Source organism: Alligator sinensis, unplaced genomic scaffold (genome assembly GCF_000455745.1).
Source record: "Alligator sinensis unplaced genomic scaffold, ASM45574v1 scaffold1283_1, whole genome shotgun sequence".
NCBI lineage: Eukaryota > Metazoa > Chordata > Crocodylia > Alligatoridae > Alligator > Alligator sinensis.
Genome location: NW_005842091.1, coordinates 2,459,293 through 2,478,110, shown reverse-complemented (window position 1 = coordinate 2,478,110; position 18,818 = coordinate 2,459,293). Strand labels below are relative to the sequence as shown.

Here is an 18,818-nt window from a genome sequence, read left to right as displayed (position 1 = left end):
AGTACCAGGCGGCGTCGGACTCGGAGCCCAGCGACTACGAGGAGGCGGCGGAGAAGGAGGAGGAGGAGGAGGCGCGCAAGGTGAAGAGCGGCATCCGGCAGCTGCGGCTCTTCGGCCCCGAGGAGTGCGCCAAGATCGAGGCGCGCATCGAGGACGTGGTGTCGCGGGCCGAGAAGGGGCTGTACAAGGAGCACACGGTGGACCGGGCCCCCCTGCGCAACAAGTACTTCTTCGGCGAGGGCTACACCTACGGGGCGCAGCTGCAGCGCCGCGGCCCCGGGCAGGAGCGGCTGTACCCGCGGGGCGAGGTGGACGCCATCCCCGAGTGGGTGCACGACCTGGTGATCCGCCGGCTGGTGGAGCACCGGGTCATCCCCGAGGGCTTTGTGAACAGCGCCGTGATCAACGACTACCAGCCCGGCGGCTGCATCGTCTCGCACGTGGACCCCATCCACATCTTCGAGAGGCCCATCGTCTCCGTGTCTTTCTTCAGCGACTCCGCGCTCTGCTTTGGGTGTAAGTTCCAGTTCAAGCCCATCCGGGTCTCTGAACCCGTCTTGTTCCTGCCTGTGAGGAGAGGGAGTGTCACTGTGCTCAGGTAACTAATGCAGTGCAAGGCCTCGGAGTTTCAGGGAATGAACTGAGACACCCCTTAGCTTTGATCCTTGAGTCACGCGGCGGCTCGCCACTAATAATACGAGGGTGAATTGTTTTTCCGTAGCGGCGCGGGCGCGGGCAGCTTTCCGCCCCCTCGGAGGACGGAGTGAGGGCCTCTGAGAAGTGCGGGCACCTCTGGGGGGCTGGTTGGACCCGTGTTTCAGGCAGCGCATCAGGGCTGGCTTACCTGCAAGGGACTTAGTATCTACCTGGACGTGGAGCGCCGGTGGGGTCGAGCTCCGCTTTAGCTTTAATCCGCCCTTGTCAATGGCAGAAATCCAGGCAGAGACGCACAAAATGGAGCCTCAGCCTGGTAGCGCTCGTTCCAGGGCCGCCGGTCTGGAGCGAGGACTCCTGGGTTCTATTCATAGCTCAGTCGCCGACTTCCTTTCTGGCCTTAAACATAGGGAGGGGGCGTGACTGGCCTCATCTTCCCCATCTGTAGATTGGGACTGTTAAGGCTCCTTTCTCTGGCAATGAGGCCCCGCAGTGTGGAGCGAGCCCTGCACGACCGTGCTGTACGGTAGACGTTCCAGGCGTGTCTCGGTCTCCGTTTTGCAAATGGAGAAACAGCCACAGGCAGTAAATGACCTGGCCAAGGTCACGCGGCAGGTCCCTGGTAAAGCGGGGATTGGCCTGTAGGAATCCCTGGTCCTAATCCCTTTCTCCATCCCCTGGGTCACACGGCCTCTCTCTGCAACTCGGAGCAGTACAGGTGGCAGGCGGTCGCGCTGCCTGTGATCATTAGTGCGTGTGGCCTCGTGGAGCAGGTGGCTTTTTAGGCGATGCGAGAGGGAAGGAATCAAGCGCTAGGGCTGCCTGACTTCGTGATGGAGGGTTTATTCACCCCAAAGCTCAGAGGAGCCCTGCAGAGCTCCGTTTGCCTGGAGCGCCCATATAATCGTATCCTAAACTACTTCAGAGCAGCCATAAATTAGGAGCTGTGCAGTTTCTTCCCTCCCAGTTTGATAAACGTTCTTGCTCGCTTGCACGGCTCTCTAAAGGTAACACAATCTCCTGCTTTGGCTTGTAAAATGATCACCGCAGGGTTCAGGAAGGAATTTTTTTTTTCCCCCATGTACATGCAGCATTGCACAATTGACCAGGTGCATTAATAATAAATGCTTAGCACTCGCATAGCTTTTATCTCCCAAGCACAGCACAAACATTAACTAATCCTCACGGTTCCCTGGGTGTTCGGCAGGACAGGAGGGAATTGCAAACTAACATGTAAGTGGGCACAGCTCTCCTGAAGCTAATGGTGTTCTGCCTGTTTATTTGAAGCCATGAATCTGGTTTGAGGTCAGGTGCTGGGGACGGCCAAAGGCTGGAGTAGCCAGGCTGGCTGGCCCGCCAGCCTGATGTGCTGTTGCAAATTTTACGTTGCTGTAATGCATTCTAGCTGGACTCGGAGATGAACCGAGGGGTGGTTTCCATCCCCATTTAATTAAAAGGAAAGTTTTCCTGACCTTAAAATGGAGGCGGGTCAGGGTCTTTAAGTGACATACCAAAACCGGCTGGTGAGGGGCCTCTAGGCTGCTCATGGGGACAGGAGGACGAGGTGGCTCTGCTCTGGGCTGCTGGAGGGGAACGGTCCAGGGAGTTCAGGCTCGGAGCCTGTGAGCGCCCCGGCAGCCTGGCATGCTTAGGGCCAGCTGCGTGTCTCAGCAGCCTGAGATTAAATCCCCAAATGTTGGTGGCTCTGAACAGTGCTGCGGGTTTCCAGCTACTGATGGTTGTGGCAGCTTGATTGCCTAACCCGAGATGAGAGGTCCCGGTTTGGAGTGGAAAGACCTTTTCTAAAATGGGGGATTATTTCAGTTTCGGTGCAGCTGTTGCCAAGCACTTAGCACTCACTTAAGGGGCGTTCGGCTGCGTGTGCAGCACCGAGAACCAGCTGGGGTAAAAAGTTGTCATGATTTCTTAGCCTTGCCAGGCTCGAGAGGGACTGGACATGACTTGCAAGTCTTCTCCGTCCTGCTGGATGTGACGCCTCCCCGGAGATCCAGCCCTCTCTGGTCGTGCTGAGGAGTCACTTCTCCGAAGTGGGAGGGGAAAAGCCAAGTAAACAGCTCCCCGCAGGCAGTTGCCCTGGAGATAGGGAAGCTGCCCAGATAGAAGTGGCATGCGTGTAATGTGTGTGACTCAAACCTGACTGGGGCAGCGGCTGTTCTTGGCAGGGCAGGGCTGGGTTCTGGGGAAGGCAGCGTGGCAACATCTGTTTTGTTGCCGGGAGGGGACGTCTGAGGAGTGCGAAGGGAAAAAAAGCTGCGTTTTCCCAGCTATTTCCCTCTGCCTCTTGCTTTCCCACCTCTCTCTGTTTCTTCCTCCATTCCCAGGACTGTCGTCAGCGGATTCAAAACCACCTCCTTTGCTTTCAGATCTTCTCTGCCTTTCTTTATCTAGCTCCCCTGGCCTAAGCAGTCTAGCACACCGCAATGGGGTTGTTTTGGGAGGGGTAGTGAGGGGCTGGCTGCTCCCTTCCCCGACATACAGTGGGATGTGCCCTTCAAAACTCAGCTTTAAACCCTTCTCTCTTTTTTTTTTTTTTCTCCGGTTCATGCATGTCAGAGAAACACCCCGTGGCATCATATGAGGGGCGCTGCACTCTTAATCTGCAGAGCCATGCTGGACTCTTATGCCACCGTTGGCAGGATTTGATGTTTGTAAATACAGACTGTATCGTGCAAACAGACTTCCAGATCTTAAACACAAACATGAGCTCCTGAGCCCAGACTACCTCTGGCTGTGGAATAGATTGCTTCTGGCCACGCTTCCAGTCCTTTGCTCTCGTTGGATACATGCATCAGATAAAGTCTGGGCTAAGCAACGTGCCTGCCAGCAGCCTCCTTTCTTTAGACGAGGTACATGCTTCTCCGTCTAGGGTTCCTTTAATTCATTCCTCTAATCAAGAGGAATCCTCTCTGTCATCTCTAGATTGTCAAAACCTTGGCTAAAGTGATGCCTTATCCTGCCTCTTACATAGAGGGAGGAATTAAGGGGTCAAGTAAGTTCTTCCCGCAGTCATCTTCCAGATTTGGAAGGGCCGGGGCTAGGATCTGAATCCCAGCTCCCAAAAGGAAGAGCCTAAAATCAAAGCCTTAATTTCGCTGTTTCTTGTCCTATAAGGGAGGCTGGATGTCAGCACCTTGTCATTCATTTTTGCGGCCTCTCCTAGGTCTGGGCTGTAACTTTCTGTAGGTGTTGGCTACTGATTCAGTCACTTGAGCATTTCCTTTTTTGAAGGAATAAGGTGAGCTGCAGAAACAGAAATAGTAAGCAGATGGCAGGGTGAATAAAACTTGCCTCTTCACTCTGAGGAAAGTGTCTGGAAGAGGGCGAATATTAAATTGGAAAAGACACTGGGAGTCTACTGGAGCAGCTGTGCAGGGTTAGAGTTTTTCTAGTACAAGCTGTATTCAGCAGGCTGGTGTCCAGATCATATAAATGTCCCCAGTGATCTCACAGTGTACAGGATTCAGTGGAAACTTTATTTTGTGCTGCTAGCAACCCTATGTCCCTCGGAGCTGGGCCTCAGAGCTGTTCTCTCAGGTTGCTCTTAATTCTCCCTTATCTTTGATAATGACTGTTTCATGGGGGAATGTCATGACATGCCCACATCAAAGCCTAGCAGTGCTGTCTCCCGGCTTTTGGGGGGGCTAGGAAAAACGCTGCCTTGTTTCTGTTAATATTTAGGTACTGGATGTCCCAACATCTTGAAATCTACTCCCTCCTTATCTGGCTACTACAAGAGGGGAGGGAGCTTTTTTCTTACTCTTGATTCCCAGAGGTCCTTCCCGAGGCAGAGGAAGATGCCTTCTGGCTGCCCACCATTCAGAAGGGCAGGGAGATGACTGAGAGGCTGGTTTCGACCTTCTGCCGCTAGAAGAGACTGAGTAGTGGAGGCCTTTGAGCTGCCTGCAGGCAGGACAGGCTGGACGTGCTTCCTTCGCAGGTGTAGGGAGAACGTCTTAGCTGCCGGGGTTGGCATCTCATGTGAAAACACTTAAATCTTTGGCAGTTGACAGAGGCCCGTTGGCTCCTGTTGGAGGAAGCTCCACCTTTGCCAGTGGGAAATAGGCAAGTATAGAGTGTTGCCTATACTTAGTATAGAGTGCCCCCCCGCCCCGAGGCTCTGTTTGAACTTAAATCTTCTCAGCAATGCCAGCAATAAGTCTTCTTTTAAACCTCTAGTGAGACATCAAGCCCTTCTTGGTTAAAACCTGCAGCTGTTTCTGTGTCAGCGTGCAGACCCCACCTGCAGTGACTGGCTTGCACTGCTGGTGTACTAGGCTTCGGTGGGGATCTTAGCCAGACTACCGCAGAGCCACACACAGCTCACATCGCCAGGCTGTACCTCAAGTCCCTGGACTACAAAACGGGCAGGAAACTTGTGCAGCTGGAGCGTTCCCCCTTTGGACACCTCCAGTCTTGTTCCAGGCAACGAACGAACCCTTTCTTTTACCCCAGTGAGAGACCATAATCCATTCGTCAAGTGGAGTTAACTGAGACCTGGAGACAGACGGTCTTGCCCCAAGTCTAAAAGGAAGGCTAGAGGAAGTAAGGAATGGCCTTTGCCTGTCCTCGCAGATGCTTTGAGCGTGAGCGAATACCCGCTTTGGTCTGTTCGGGCTCTGTTTGCCGGGTGTCAGTGGTGGTGTTAGACCAGGAGAAAAGGTGTCTTGAAAATTTTGCGGGGGGGTGGGCTGTAGAGGACCAGCCCCAATGAAAGGCCCATCAGCAGTGCCCTTTTCAGACTGTTTTGCTGGCTGCTTGCAGCCTGGATTCAGTCTCTGTGGAGCACGGGCTGAGCACCAGCGGGCAGCGACTGCCGTCGTGCTCCTGGCAGGCCCCTCTGAGCAGAGCGGAGTCTCCAGGCTCGCGGCCTCCGCACCAAGCCCTGCTGCACATCCGCAGCCGTGACTGCTATTAGTTTCAAATTGGCATGAGGCTGTGAAGCAGGTGTCCATCCAGTAAGCCATCGGGGCAGCCGCCCTGCCTGACCTCTAGTGCTGGAGAGTTCAGGTTCAGAAATAGGTTTGCTCCTTCTCCTAAAGGCCTCCTAAACTGAACGCTAACATGGGGGATCTTAATTGGCTTGCCGGAGCTTGAAGCAAAAATTCCAAAGCGTAGCAACGCCTTAATTATTAAGCTGCTCGATAACACTCAGTCTCTGATACACCTGCAGCCAGATCAGTGCTACTATATTGAGCGGTCTATTAAAGCAGTAACGCTGCGGTCTGGAATGAGAGATCCTTCCAGAGAAAGGAAGACCATATTCCCTCTGCCGCGGGCGGGCCAGCCTCCTCCATGCACACAGAAAGCCCAGCCTCGGGCTCTCTTGCCTCTGGGCAGAGCTGCTTGGAGAACCTGCTCCCCACCAGGCCAGGTTGTGGTTCTGGAAAGTGGACCAATGCCCGGTTCCTCTCCAGCGAAGGCAGATGAGTGTTTGCAGGCAGCCGCTGCTCCCAGCCGGTCTCAGCATTTGGGGAATGAGGAAAGAATGAGAGCAGCAAAAAAGAAAATTAAAAATAGAAGCGTTTTACAGAACTGGCAGATGCAGTGCAGGATACTAAGGTGTAGCTCCTCCATGTTACCCGGCCTGGAGTTTGCTGGAGCCTGATGCTGGCCCTGTGTTTAGACTGGAAGTCAAAGGGCTGCCTGTGGATGGGTGAGGGGTGGCCTGTCGTAACAACCAGGGAACTGGAAAATGAGTAGTTCTGCTTTGGGGGACATGGTGCCCTCTTTCTTTCCTCTGGGCCAAATCCTGTGTGCATATCACCCCACACTGACCTCAGCAGGGTCCCCTGAGAAGTCCCCTCCATCCTTGCAAGCTGCCAAGGTCCAGTTTGGAAAATTTTGTGTTGCCAAAAGTGCCACCTGGAGCCACCATCAGGGGAGCGGGGTGCTGAGTGGAAGAACTACCCCAGTGCTGTCCTTTCCCATCTCCGAGGGGTTGGTTCATGCCCTTCATCAAGGAAACAGCTTCCATGCCAGGACGGTGTCCCTTAGTCCCTTCATTTTCCAAGCAAGTGTGACTGCCATCCTCCATATTAACGTGGCGTGGCCATGCTCTGCAAGATCGTGGCCAGGCTGCCTGCCTCAGTAATTCCATTGTAGCTGACAAATATATCTGCAAACAAAAAAAGCAGCTGTGGAGAGAGACTTCTATAGCAAGTGTTTGAGGTTTTGCATACCTAGAAATAGCCTAGTGTTCCCGAGAGCGCAAACAGCCTCCTCTCTTCTTACCACCTGCCTGAAAGGCTCGTTAGATTGAGTAATGTCTTCCATGCTCTTTGCGAACGACAATACACTTCATTTCCAGTACGCACCTCTTCGAGGGGGCCCTAATACTTGATAGCTCAGACAGTCTAGTGTCTCAGGCCCATACGAATTCCCAGCGGTCTAGGCCTGCAGTTTAGTTAATGGAACTTGGATAAATTTGGGGCTTCAAACTAAGTCTTCTGTGTGCCATGACTGGATCTGATTGATTCAAGCAGCAGAATCCCGAAGGGCATGTCGAAGGGCAGCACTTGTGTTGCACACTTGGGGAATAAGCCTCAGTATCCAGTCTTCATTTAGTGGTGGTTGGGAAGCAGGGCAGAGGCATTTACTGCTTCCTCACCGCACAGCTTTCCAGTGGGCAGAACCCCCCTGTCGTGGTGTAGCCGACAGCCTCGGAGGTAATGCAAAAGGCAGAACTTCAAGCAAACGGCAGCCCTTGTAATTGCAGGCAAGCTGCAGACCTCGGTAATCACGGAAGTAGCTTCTTGGGCGGGGAATTGCCTGGGAAGATCCCTTCCTGTAATGCGGTGGGTTTTATATTGCTCTTTAAATTCACTAAATGAGTTGACTGAATTTACGCTCCATAACGCACTTTATGACTGTGGCTGGTGGTAATTTCTTCTGGCATCTGCTAAAACCCTGTGATGGAGAATGGCAAGGCCCGGATAATGTTAACATCCTTGGGTTTTTCTTTGCTCGTCTGAACTTAAAAGCAAAAGCTGTGGAAAGTGGGTTCTGTTGATCTGTTCGCCAGGGAGCGGGGAGGAGCTCATGAAAGTTATGGGATAAATAAGACAGTCTCAGACTGGTGATAATTTGCAGTTATTGGTCAGCCTACTCACAATGTTTTCTTTTCTCCTTCTCCACCCCTGCCTCCCCCCCAACCCTCTTGTTGTCCAGTGGATACGCGGCTGATGAAATTACACACTGCATTCGACCACAAGACATCAAGGAGAGGAGGGCCGTTATCATCCTTAGAAAGTAAGTGTGCAAGCGGTTGGCTGACCTGTAAGGGAACAGCAAAGCTGGGCCTAACTATCATTTCACAGCACTTTTAAGGGAGTGCCTTCCAGCACAAAGGCAACGTGCTTCCAAGTTACTTTAGCTGTCCAAATGTTAGCGAGAACATTAACATGGCGTCTGCTTACGATGCTCATTCCATTCTTGTGCTGGGCTTGGCTGGACACTGAAAGCCGACTGATCTCTTCGGCCTCTATGGCTACAAGTGTGGTCAGTTTTCACATTGGCTCTCGTGCCCTGGTACCTTGACGTGAGGTCTGGGGTTTGCAAGCACTGCAGAGGGAACATTTGCATCCATTCATTGGGCTTTCATTACCTGGCTTAATTAAAAAATAAGGAGAATGTTAGGCTTGGGGTCAAATTGAAGGGACTGATCATGTGGTGTCAAGGTACCTGATGCTGGCCCTTCAAGGTGATATTCTCATACAAACTGCTGTAGATAAGTCGCTTTACAAAGTTGATGAGTTCTGGGCTGGGGAGGGAATGACTTTCACTCCTGCTGGGGAAACAAATGCTGATGTTGGAGGCAAGTAGGTATAATGTATTAAACAGCTAGGCCCATAAGCCAATTTGGGGCTTGATTGGTGAGAGGCAGCACCTTGTCGAATCGGTCCTCACTGAAGGCACTGTCTTGAAATGCCTCCAGCTGAAAGGGGACGGGGTATGCATCTTGTGGTTGGTGTCTGGCCTATAGCTTTAAGAGGTCCAGCAGAAACTTTACTTTAATGTCAATCATGCCTGCTGTGTGGCCTGCTCTGGACTCCTGCCTTCAAGGGGAAAGTCGTCGGGGAATTGCTCTGTCAAGAAAAGCCATTCAAAGTGAAAAAGTGACTAATTCCTTGGCATCGAACCTAGAAGGATGCAGGCAGGGGAGGGTAGAGTGGAACGGCTGCAGCCCAGGCAGGAACAAAGCTACAAGACTGGAAATCTAGACACTGACTTCTTTGAGCTTCCAAACAGCTCAGTTGGCTTCAGGGTAACCTGGTGGCATGGACAGCACAGCGCAGTGCTCATTACATCAGCCCAGCAACGAAGTGGAGACTCGGACATCTGGGTAGAGAAATGAGAACGGGAAAGGCCAAAGCCCTGAGGCAACAGCGAGGCAAAAGTAGCTTGCGCAGGGGTGAGGGGCTGAAGGTGTAAAGTCATAGCACATAATGGAAGAGCTTGGGTTTAAATGAAGGGGCAAGAGAATCCAGTGCGCACTGTGGCTCGTAGCGTACCAGAGCCCTTGCCCTTATCCTGGGGACTGGAAGGCTGCTGTGCTGGGGGCACTGGGAATGGCAGCAGCTGTGCTAAAGAAAGGTGAGATGCTGAGCAGTGCTGCCATAGTTGCTTGTCCATTGTGAAATGTTCAGGACCGAGGAGCGCAGGCAGGGGTGGGAGACGTGGGTTGTGGTGTCGGGTCAGTGCCCCGCTAAATAGATCAAAAACAAGTTAAACTGCTGCACATCTCTGATGCAGAGAGCCCGACTGACTGGTTTTATCCCGTTCCTATTTTGGGTCAGTAACTAAACATTGCTTCTGTCGCTGGAGCCTGAGTGATGGGCTCCAAGTCTTTATGTTACTAGTTTAGCTAGTTCCAGTCTACTTAACTAGAGCAGTGCCAGGCCTTGGAGAGCAGGATCTGCCAGCCCTGCCGAGGCTGTTGGCTTAGCCTAGCTCCTAGAAGTTGCCTTGGGCACTGAGTGAAGTTCAGTCCTTACTTGCGCTCTGCATCCATGCAGTCTATGTCTGGACTTTCCACTGTTGGATTGTGATAGTCGTTTTCGGCCAGTGACGGGTAGCAAAGAAACCCGGTTGTATCCTAGCCTGCTCTCTTCCTTGTCTTCATAGCATTGCCCAGCACTGAGCAAAAAGTGCATATCCCAGTTTGCAAAGGCGCATGCTACAGACGCTGCAAGTGGGAGCTTGTTTGAACTTGTGCACGTTCCTTCGACCCTGGACTCCTGTCCCGTTAGGCCTTCAGGGACCTTCATCAAATTTGTATCCTGTCGCACACATTCCTACAGTGAATTGCATCACGTCCTGCATCATGTGACACTTGCAGATTTAAATAGCATGTTATGAAACCAGGAAAATCAGTGCTTCCTTTAGGCAGGCTGCTAGCATTAATGCTGCTGGTTATGTCAAAGGAGGTTTTATGCAGGGTCTGGCTAGGTTATTTTACAGAGATAATGCACCGGGGATTGAGAGGGCCTGTAGGTAGAAGCATGTACATTCAGCCAAGCAGCAAGGTGGCTGGCTACCTTGAAGTCTTTCGGGTTTTTATCCATTTTTGTGCACATTCTGCTTGTGTGACTCTATTGATTGATCTTGCCAGCAGTGATGGGAGAGCAAAACTGCACGTATTGGAGAAATGATCTGGAGTCCGATCAGCTTGGTGGAACATGTGAGAACGGCATGGTTACAAGCCGGGTGTTAACACTTTAGTGCCGTGAAAGCACAATGCTGTTTGCAGTGTTTCCTGTCTGCACCAGAGTGCCGGGCTGCAAGGGCGCCAGCAAAGGCTGGAATTTCTTTTTGTGTGCAAGATCTTAGAAGACGTCGGGCTGTGGGGGTGTGAAATTTCTAAATTAAAAAAAAAATAAAAGCAATCCTCTCCCTGGCTTTCCCTATAACCGTGAACAGCGTTAGTGCAACCTGGTATTATTTTGCTGGGCTTTGAAAGCAGTTTACATGATGGATTTTCTGAGCACGTTGGTAGCAGCATTGGTTATAGAGAGCTTCGGCTTTGAATAACTTGCTGGTGAATGTGTAGCCCATCTCTCCTGCTTCTGTAGCTGAAAACTGAATGGCCGGTTTGTTTCTCTCCTTCCCTGGATGCCGTGACTGGGGCAGTGACCTCGATCAAAGCTTTCATTGACAAAGCTAAGACTTACGCCTCTCAGAGTTTCAGATAGGCACAAATTAGGTTAGAAAGGCAAGTCTATTTCTGTGCCGAAATTCTTTTCTTCTTCTTTTTTTTTTTTTTAACTTTGGGGGTTGCTTCCATCACCCCGTGCCCTCAATGCTGGAGTTCTCCCTTCGCTCTACAGAAGTGCATTATTTAATATAATCTCTTCCTTTCGTGAGTTGGCGTGGTGCTCTGATGGATGGTACGGCACAGTTTTGGTTCTTTATAGTCCCGTTGCCCAGCCTCTGATGCCTGTCAGTTGACTTTAACATTCGCTAATGGGCAGCAAACGGTTTACGTTGTATTTGGCATCTTTATATGTGGTTTTGGGGGTGGCCATCAGACAGCCCAGCGTGGGACCGACTGTCACTTCTGCGTTCGCTGTTCTGCCGGGGACAGATCAGATTTCTGGCCTATGCACAGACAGGACAACGGAGCAGGCAAACTGTTAAAATAATACCGGCTTTAAACTCTTCCTTCCTCTTCGCAGCGCGCTAGGCAAACCTTGTGTACAAAAACGTGCCTGTAGACAGATTCGTGTGTCGATACACAGGACCCGCAGCGGAGAGAACGAGCTGGTGAGGGACAAGTATAGATGGTTGCTCAGCAACTGCAAACGGCTCTTGCCCGGGGTTTGGAAGGCTCCTAGGCTTTCCTGCACTCTATGGAAACCAGGTTGGAAAGCTGGAGTTCAAGAGCGGAGCAGAAGCACATTCTCTGTCTCTTCGAACCCAAACTCGTACGTGCCGATGACGGCACGCGAACAGATGCTGTTTGAGGGAGGCAGAGACCGCAGAAATAACACGGAGGAACAAGAGGGTTCTGGAGGGTGCACGGAGCATCTCGCCCACGTACGCTGTTCTGCAGTGCCTTTTTCTTTGTCCTGGATCTTGGCCTTGTTTAAACTGCTTCAGATATCGTTGAAGCCAAAGACTCGTGTCTAAGCATATTACCACTGTGTGGTTGTAACCAGGCTAAGCTCAGATGGCTCTTTCCTTCCCATGCTGTCCACACAAGCTGCCAGGTACAGCGGCGTCTGGGTAAACAGTGCTATTCTGTCTGTGGTAGCAAGCCTGTTTGCCAGCACGGGTCCCGGTTTAAGCACGCACAGGTTCTCTCTGATCGTAACTGAGAGAACGTGTCGCAACTGCTGCTTTTGAATGGAATTTCCCATCTTTCCGATCTCCACCTGACTCTCTTGTGCAATCCTCTGAGTTTTGAAGCAAAGCTTTGCAACCCTAGTTGTGCTGCCCTGGCCTTAGCAGCGGCTCTCGATTTAGGTAGGCAGAATATGACAGTGAAGCTAGTCATTGCTCTGTGTACCAGAGCAGGGGAATTCTGCTGCATCACTCCTAGATACTTTGTTCAGCAACTTAAAACCCTGGATAATCATTAACTCTCACACTTACTGACCTGTGTTAACTTGGCTGTTTCGGTTTCATGTGCTAGATTTCCTGGCAGATCTTTAGTCCAGGAAGCTGATTTTCAAGGCAGGTTCTTGCCTTGTTTATAGCGAGCTTGGCTTTCTTGGTGTAGTGGTGGGTGCGAGCTGTGTGGTTTGAATTTGGGTTTCATATTGGTTGAAATAGGTAGAATAACTCACTGAGATCTTAGCATTTTCCCACAGACTCTTTGAAAACACTTGTCTTTTAAATGTTCACAGAACAAGACTAGATGCTCCTCGATTGGAAACAAAATCGCTGAGTAGCTCTGTGTTGACAGCAGGTTACACCTCTGACCGACTGTCAGGAAGCAACAGGGACCAGATCCTGAAACCAAAGCGGTCCCATCGGAAAGCAGATCCTGATGCTGCTCACCGGTAAGTCCAGCTCCCTTGTGAAAACAGCCATCTGGGTGGGGTGCTCGTGGCATTGTGGTGTCGCAAAGCTTCTTGGTGTTCGCATCGTCTTGGCACGTGCTGTTTATCAGCAGAGTGGGAATCGCCACTTTTAGAATGGCCCGTTTCTTACCCGTTAGTTAAGCCAGAAGGCATCACCGCTGCTATAGCGGTGCTGTGTAACACGTCCTCCTGCTTGCGTTCTTGCCCAGTATATTTCTGCATACGCTTCCTGCTCACGTTTCCTACGGTTCCCACCTCGGCGTTCTCTACAGGCACGTACAGACTTTAGTGGAAGGCAGATCTAAATCATCAGAACTGGTCTGAAGCCTAACTTGGATACCAGGGAAGCTAAGCTTTGATTTGTAAGCAGCTTGCATCTTTATTGCCAACGGAGAAGCCATAGGCTTGCCTCATTTGATGCAGTAATTCAGAACGCTGATTTTTCCGGTAGCTAATTATTTCTGACCTCTCTTGCCAAGCAACGTTCACAGCTGTTGCAGATGATGAAGTGGCGCTTTTACCAAAAGAATGAAAGGTGTCGCCACAAAGGAAGAGAGGGGCTCTTGGGTGGGATGATTCTTAGACCTGCCTTCCTTGTGTCTTCTTGGTGAGCTGTTTACTGGCATTGGGTGCCAAGAAGGGCATGGATGTCAGCTCCTTGGAAGCTGTTCGGTGGGTCTGGCAGCTCCAAGAGCGTGGGCACTTGTAATGGGTGTAGTTCAGTGCACACAGCAACGTGAGGGTTCTCCTGCGAGTGCACACTCAGGAGAGTTTCTAGCCAGGGTTTATATTTCCGTGGTAGGAGAAATTGGTGGTGGTGCAGAATCGGGGTAGCTCACCGATAGTTATGCACTGTAAGGCCTGATCGCTCTTCCCAGTTCCCAGAGGTGTCTCTGGGGCTTGGTGAGGATTAGGACAGAGGCTTTTCTGGACATCACGCACACATCCAAAGGTTGGCTCAGCTTTGCAGCTTGACTGTGATACAGCTGCAGGCAGTCTTGGGAGGGCTGGGCTTGTTTGAGTCACGTCAGACTGTGTGGGCACGAACTGAGAAGCGGAGCCAGTTGGGAGGCAGTGTTAGGCTTGTGAGCGTTGTGTTCCCTCAGCGCGAGGTGAATGATGTGGATTCTCCACCGGTGCCCTTCACAGCAGGGATCTTCCTTCGCAGTGGTAATGTATGGTACCATGAGCTGCATGCAGGAAGGGAAAGCCCAGCAGCTGCCCAGTTGCGGTGCTTTCTGTCCAGTCTAAAAGCTTTACTGCAGCCCAGACAGCAGTGAGGATGTGTGAAATATGAAGACTCTTGTGATGTAGAGGGAAGGAATGTGCGTTGCCACAGCAAATCCTCCCCAACACTCGTGCTGGACGTCTAAATTCAGTCTGCTTCCGCTGTGTGGGTCTTCCTGGGACGGCTGGGATAGTGCATTGTGGGAACCAAGGGGAGAATCCGAGTCCATTTGGGGTCAATTTAGTCAAAGTAAGTAGGATTTTGTAGAGGGATTTTTTTTTAACTATTTAAATGCAGCCATTTCTGGAATATCAATTTAATCCGAAGTTTGCTCTTGTTCTCGTTAGGCCCCGGATTTTAGAAATGGATAAAGAAGAGAACAGGCGCTCGGTCCTCTTACCAAAACACAGGAGACGAAGCAACTTCAGCTCAGAGAACTATTGGCGAAGGTCTTACGAGTACACAGAGGACTATGACGAGGAGGAGGAGGATGGAAGTCCAGCCAGGAAGGTTAAAATGAGGCGACATTGAGGAATGGGCTTCTGAGGGTCCCGGAGCTGGAGAGAACGGCCTCTGATCTGTGAAAACTTTCCCCCTCCAGCTATTTTCCATCTAGCTTCAGTTTTTGGTTTTGTTCTTTCCTTTCAGCTGACGAGTCCTTGGAAAGGATCTGGCTGGCTGCGTTATGAATGGAGTAAAACTGAGGCACGCGTAGCACTGGGACGTGTCTGGTGCCACCCACGGTTTCCTGAGTAGTGGGTCAAACACAGCTGCTTTCCCTCCCGAAGCAGTGAATGTCAGAGCTGGGCCGGGCTGGCTGTTGGCATTTTTTATTTTCCCCCAAACACCAAAAAAGTGAGAGGTTTCCTTTCTGGAAAGTCACAAAATGTTGGGTTTCTTTTTCCTTTTGCTTTAATTTGTGTTTTTGTTTCTTTTCACATGTTCTAAATCTGCTGTTTGACCCCAAGAATTGAAACTCTGTCGTGGCCTCCTACTCCATGCTACACCAAAGGGCTCCTCGGTCTGCTATTATATAGTGAGGGTTTTTTTCTTTTTTTCCTTTTTGTTAAGGGTGCCCTGCAGTAACTGGAAATTCACAGCTTTGCAGACACCTCTCACTGCATCCGGTTACAAAGCGTTTAGGACATTTGTTGCACTTTAGTAACAGTTTTTAAATGCCATATACTCCCCTTCCAGCCCCTATCCTCCAGCTCGCTTGGCCTTGCCGGCATCCTGTCTTCTGCGCTGCTAACTAAAAGGTATGTTTTCTCTGTGAAGAGCAGCCATAAACTCGTGCCCACAGAAAGGCTGGTTCTGAGGGCTCATCACAGAGAGAAGAGAGCCTTTAGGAACTGAAGTAATTGTCTGCTAGACCTTTGTCTGTAACTGCATATGTGCAGGTTTCCTTTCCAGAGGTGTGTTGTTTGGATCCTAAACGTAGTGTCCTACTTGGCTTTGAGGCCTGTCGTGCCAGGGTACTGGGATCTGTATCGGAGCCCCTGGGACTTTGAGTATGAAGATGACACGTGTGTATGTGCGTGTGTGTGTTGGGTACATGCTTTCCCCTTTTCCAAGCGAGAGACTAGCCAGAACGATCTGTAGGGGTAACGTTGCACTGTGAGGGGGCCTGACCGGGGAGCATGGTAGGATGTGCTCGCTCTGTGCAGGCAGGAGCTTGCCCTCCCGGGTCCTCACCCACTCGATCCAAGACGGCGTTCTCTCCCGAGTGCCTCGTTTGAGGGGACACCCCAGAGCTTTGCAACAGCCCGAGGAATCTGCTGGACTTCACCGCAGAGGTGTACTCCATGATATTGCCCCAGTAAAGCTAGCAGTCCTGTTTTTGCTTCGGTGTTTGCAGTTGGCTTGGTGGGGGAAGGTCGGGGGTCTCTAAACCTGCTTAGTTCTGCCGCTCGGCTTTCCCCAGCAAACACGGGAACTGCTGGACGATGCCTGTATTCTGCTCATTCGAATGTCAGCATGAATTCCTGGTGCAGAAAGCTCTGTGGCTTGAAAAACATTACTGAAGAGATCATCTTTGTGGCACGCGGGAGTTGAGGTTAGAATATCAGAAGTCCCTCCATGCATCCTGCTTGTCTTTGCACCCACATGGCTGCATTATCCTGGCGTAGAGCCTCCTTGTAATAACACATTTAGAAACCTGACTTTAACAAACAGGGGGTGGAAAGAAACCCTCTCTGAATTCAGTATCTTGAAGCCAGGTATCAACAGCTGCAAGGAGTGGTCTTTTTTTAAGTTGTCTTAAAAACTCTTTAAAAATTGCAGCTCTCTTTGGTTGTGTGTTCAGTGCTCTCTTCTGCTCCGCGCACTTCGCGGGAAAAGGATTGAACACATTTTGAGTACAGCCTGATGCTCTCATTGAGGGGTTTTCAGCCCACCAGGCCTTGTTCCTTCATGTGCTGTTAGAAATCTAGCATGCTTGCCCGCCTCTTAGTTTCTATGCATGCCTTTTTCTTCTCCTGGCCCCTAGTGATGGTCCTGTTGCAAACATAACTTCAGGAGAACTTTTATCCGCATGAGACTTGAGCCCTTTGGGGGTTGTCTGTCATCCTTCAACCTGGTGTTTGGATTACATTTCTGCCGCAGACCTCCAACTCGCTTTCCTCAAAGATGAGAGGAGCCCGTTGCTTGGCCATCAAGAGAGCCCCACCGCTTCTGCCCTGTCATGGAAGTTCATACTTCTGGTTGCCTTCAGGATGTCAACTGCATTTGAAAATTGAGGCTTGTCTTTAAAGCTGGCATTTCTCTGCCCTTTCGCTTGTTGGCTTTGTCAGCAGGCCAACTCCAAGCCATCCTCACACTCAGCAGGGGAGTGCTTTCTTTGGGGACATTGGGTTTTTCTGAGTGTTTGAAACCAGGCCGTATACTGGATCCGTAGCGTTACCATTTATGGCAGACACCCTAAACATCAGCCCCTCTACAAGATGGTGGCTGGTCGTGGGAGGCTTAAGAGTGCCTGTTTTTTATGAACTAGGCGGTTTTTGGATTTGCATTTTAAAAGCCCCATCCACTTCTAAGGGGCTGTGCTGAGCCCCTCTTGCTATACAATAGCTCAGTGTTTCTGCTTAAACATAGTTCTGGCTGGATGAATAGAAACCGTAGTAATCTGTGCTTCTCTTTCCTCCTGTTACATGCAGTGGATCCTTCTACCCATGCTGCTTCAAGCCTGCCCCTGCAGTCTGGCTCTCCATCTTCAAATGAAGTTGGTTTCGGTTTTGCCTCGGAGGTGACAATTTGGTAATACTCACTGATGGGGCCACTAATAGAGCACGGTTTGCCGTGTTACCTAGAGTGGAATGAGGTATTGGATTTTTCTCGGGAAAGGAGCGGTAGGCCTACTAATGTCTCATGCGTCAAGGTCTTTCCTCTAGCAAGGTATAACAACATCTCGTTCCATCCCCATGAATGCAGCAGGTACATTCATTGGGTTTATTTTGTATTCCTCCGTGCAACCTTATTTCTGCTTCTCCATCTTCACGCTTCATTTAGTTCTACAGCTTTTGAGCGAGCAGCAGTGCCCCTTGGGGTTAGCCTCAAATCTCTGTTTTTTTTCTTTGGTTGCAACATTGATGTGTCGGCCAAATCGGGGCATGACTAGTTTTGACTCCTGATGCTGTCTGTGGGCTGAAGTCGCCCCGTGTGTCTGCAGGCCATCCTCCCCAGGTAGACAGATATTTTATACAGACCCACGTATGTAAATGTATAGATGCACATTCTTAAATCTTTTGTACTGATCCACATCCAAAAGAAACCTTCGTTCGGACACTGAGCTTGGTGTGAAGACATAGATTCTCAGTGTCAAATGACAGGAGACTCCCTAATATGACAACAGCTCAGGAAATTCATCCCACCCACATCTTGCTTTGGTAGTTGTATGTCTGCTCTGTGAGGCCACTTGCAAGTTCCAGGTCAAACTTTCAGGGCACTGCCCTGATATGGAAAACTTCCAGAACCCAAGCAATTCGCTTTTAATTAGGGATCACCCATGCTCCAGCTGCCTGCCTGCTCCAAGTGGTAAAAAGCTGGAAGTGGGGTTGTGACCACCTGTGCAACGTGAAAGAGAGCTGGTGACTTAGCAAAGCCTCAGTCACAGGCTTGACCCACTTGGTTTTAATCGTCTTTCCTGAGAGCGCACCATAATGCAGCCAGGATTGCCCTCTAACCCAGAAGCGTGTAGTACGTGTGACCTGTCCAGCAGCCGGCACCCTAAATCAAAGGCACTGTCAAATTACCAAAAAAAAAAAAAAATCCCAAAGGCCACGGCAGTATTTTTCTTCACTAAGGAAGGGAGATGCTTTCTGCTTCTTTGCAGATAAACAATGGGTGGGAATTTCATACTTCTGCTGTTATCCTTGGGTTGCATGTAGGTGAAAGGAGTCTAAAAAACCCTGTTGCATGAGCCTGGTGAGTCCAGAAAAAAGCGGCTGTTGGCCGGTCCCTGAGAAGGAGAGTGGTGTTATAGGGATGCTTTTTTGAGACTCCTTCTAAGGTCGTCTTTGCTTTGATGGTGCCAGATGCTCGGAGAGCACTTTGTATTAACAGGATCTAGGCGAGTGAGACGTATCCGCAGCAAGGTCATAGCTGCCACATCTGACTTTTCCCACCTGCGAAGTTCTAGTCCAGCCGGTGCAAGTCACTGAGTCACGAGATGCATGAGCTGTAATCCAAAGGCTTGGTTCATCTTTGAAGGTTGGGCTGCCTAACCAGCTTTTGAAGGTTGACCTATATTTTGGCAAGCAATGCACACGCCTCTGAGTTCCCCGTGCCAGGAGCTTCTGCTGGGACACAGGGTGACAGACACATGCACAGGCACAAGCTGACTATTTTTTTTTCTTTCCATTTTTGGTTTTGAATCTCATACAAAGCATCTTCCA

The 18,818-nt window shown here is 50.6% G+C and overlaps 1 protein-coding gene across 1 annotated transcript in view; it reads left to right on the top strand.

Moving 5' to 3' along the window:
* Positions 1–18,812, top strand: part of ALKBH5 (alkB homolog 5, RNA demethylase) — a 21,271-nt gene extending 2,459 nt beyond the window's left edge. Inside the window, exons 2-6 of the mRNA XM_025204651.1 lie at positions 3–598; positions 7,843–7,923; positions 12,522–12,677; positions 14,274–14,436; positions 14,575–18,812. Of these exons, the coding sequence (XP_025060436.1) occupies positions 3–598; positions 7,843–7,923; positions 12,522–12,677; positions 14,274–14,436; positions 14,575–14,682 (1,104 nt within the window). The 3' untranslated portion in view covers positions 14,683–18,812. The remainder of the gene's footprint in view (positions 1–2; positions 599–7,842; positions 7,924–12,521; positions 12,678–14,273; positions 14,437–14,574) is intronic.
* The last annotated feature ends 6 nt before the right edge of the window (positions 18,813–18,818 follow it).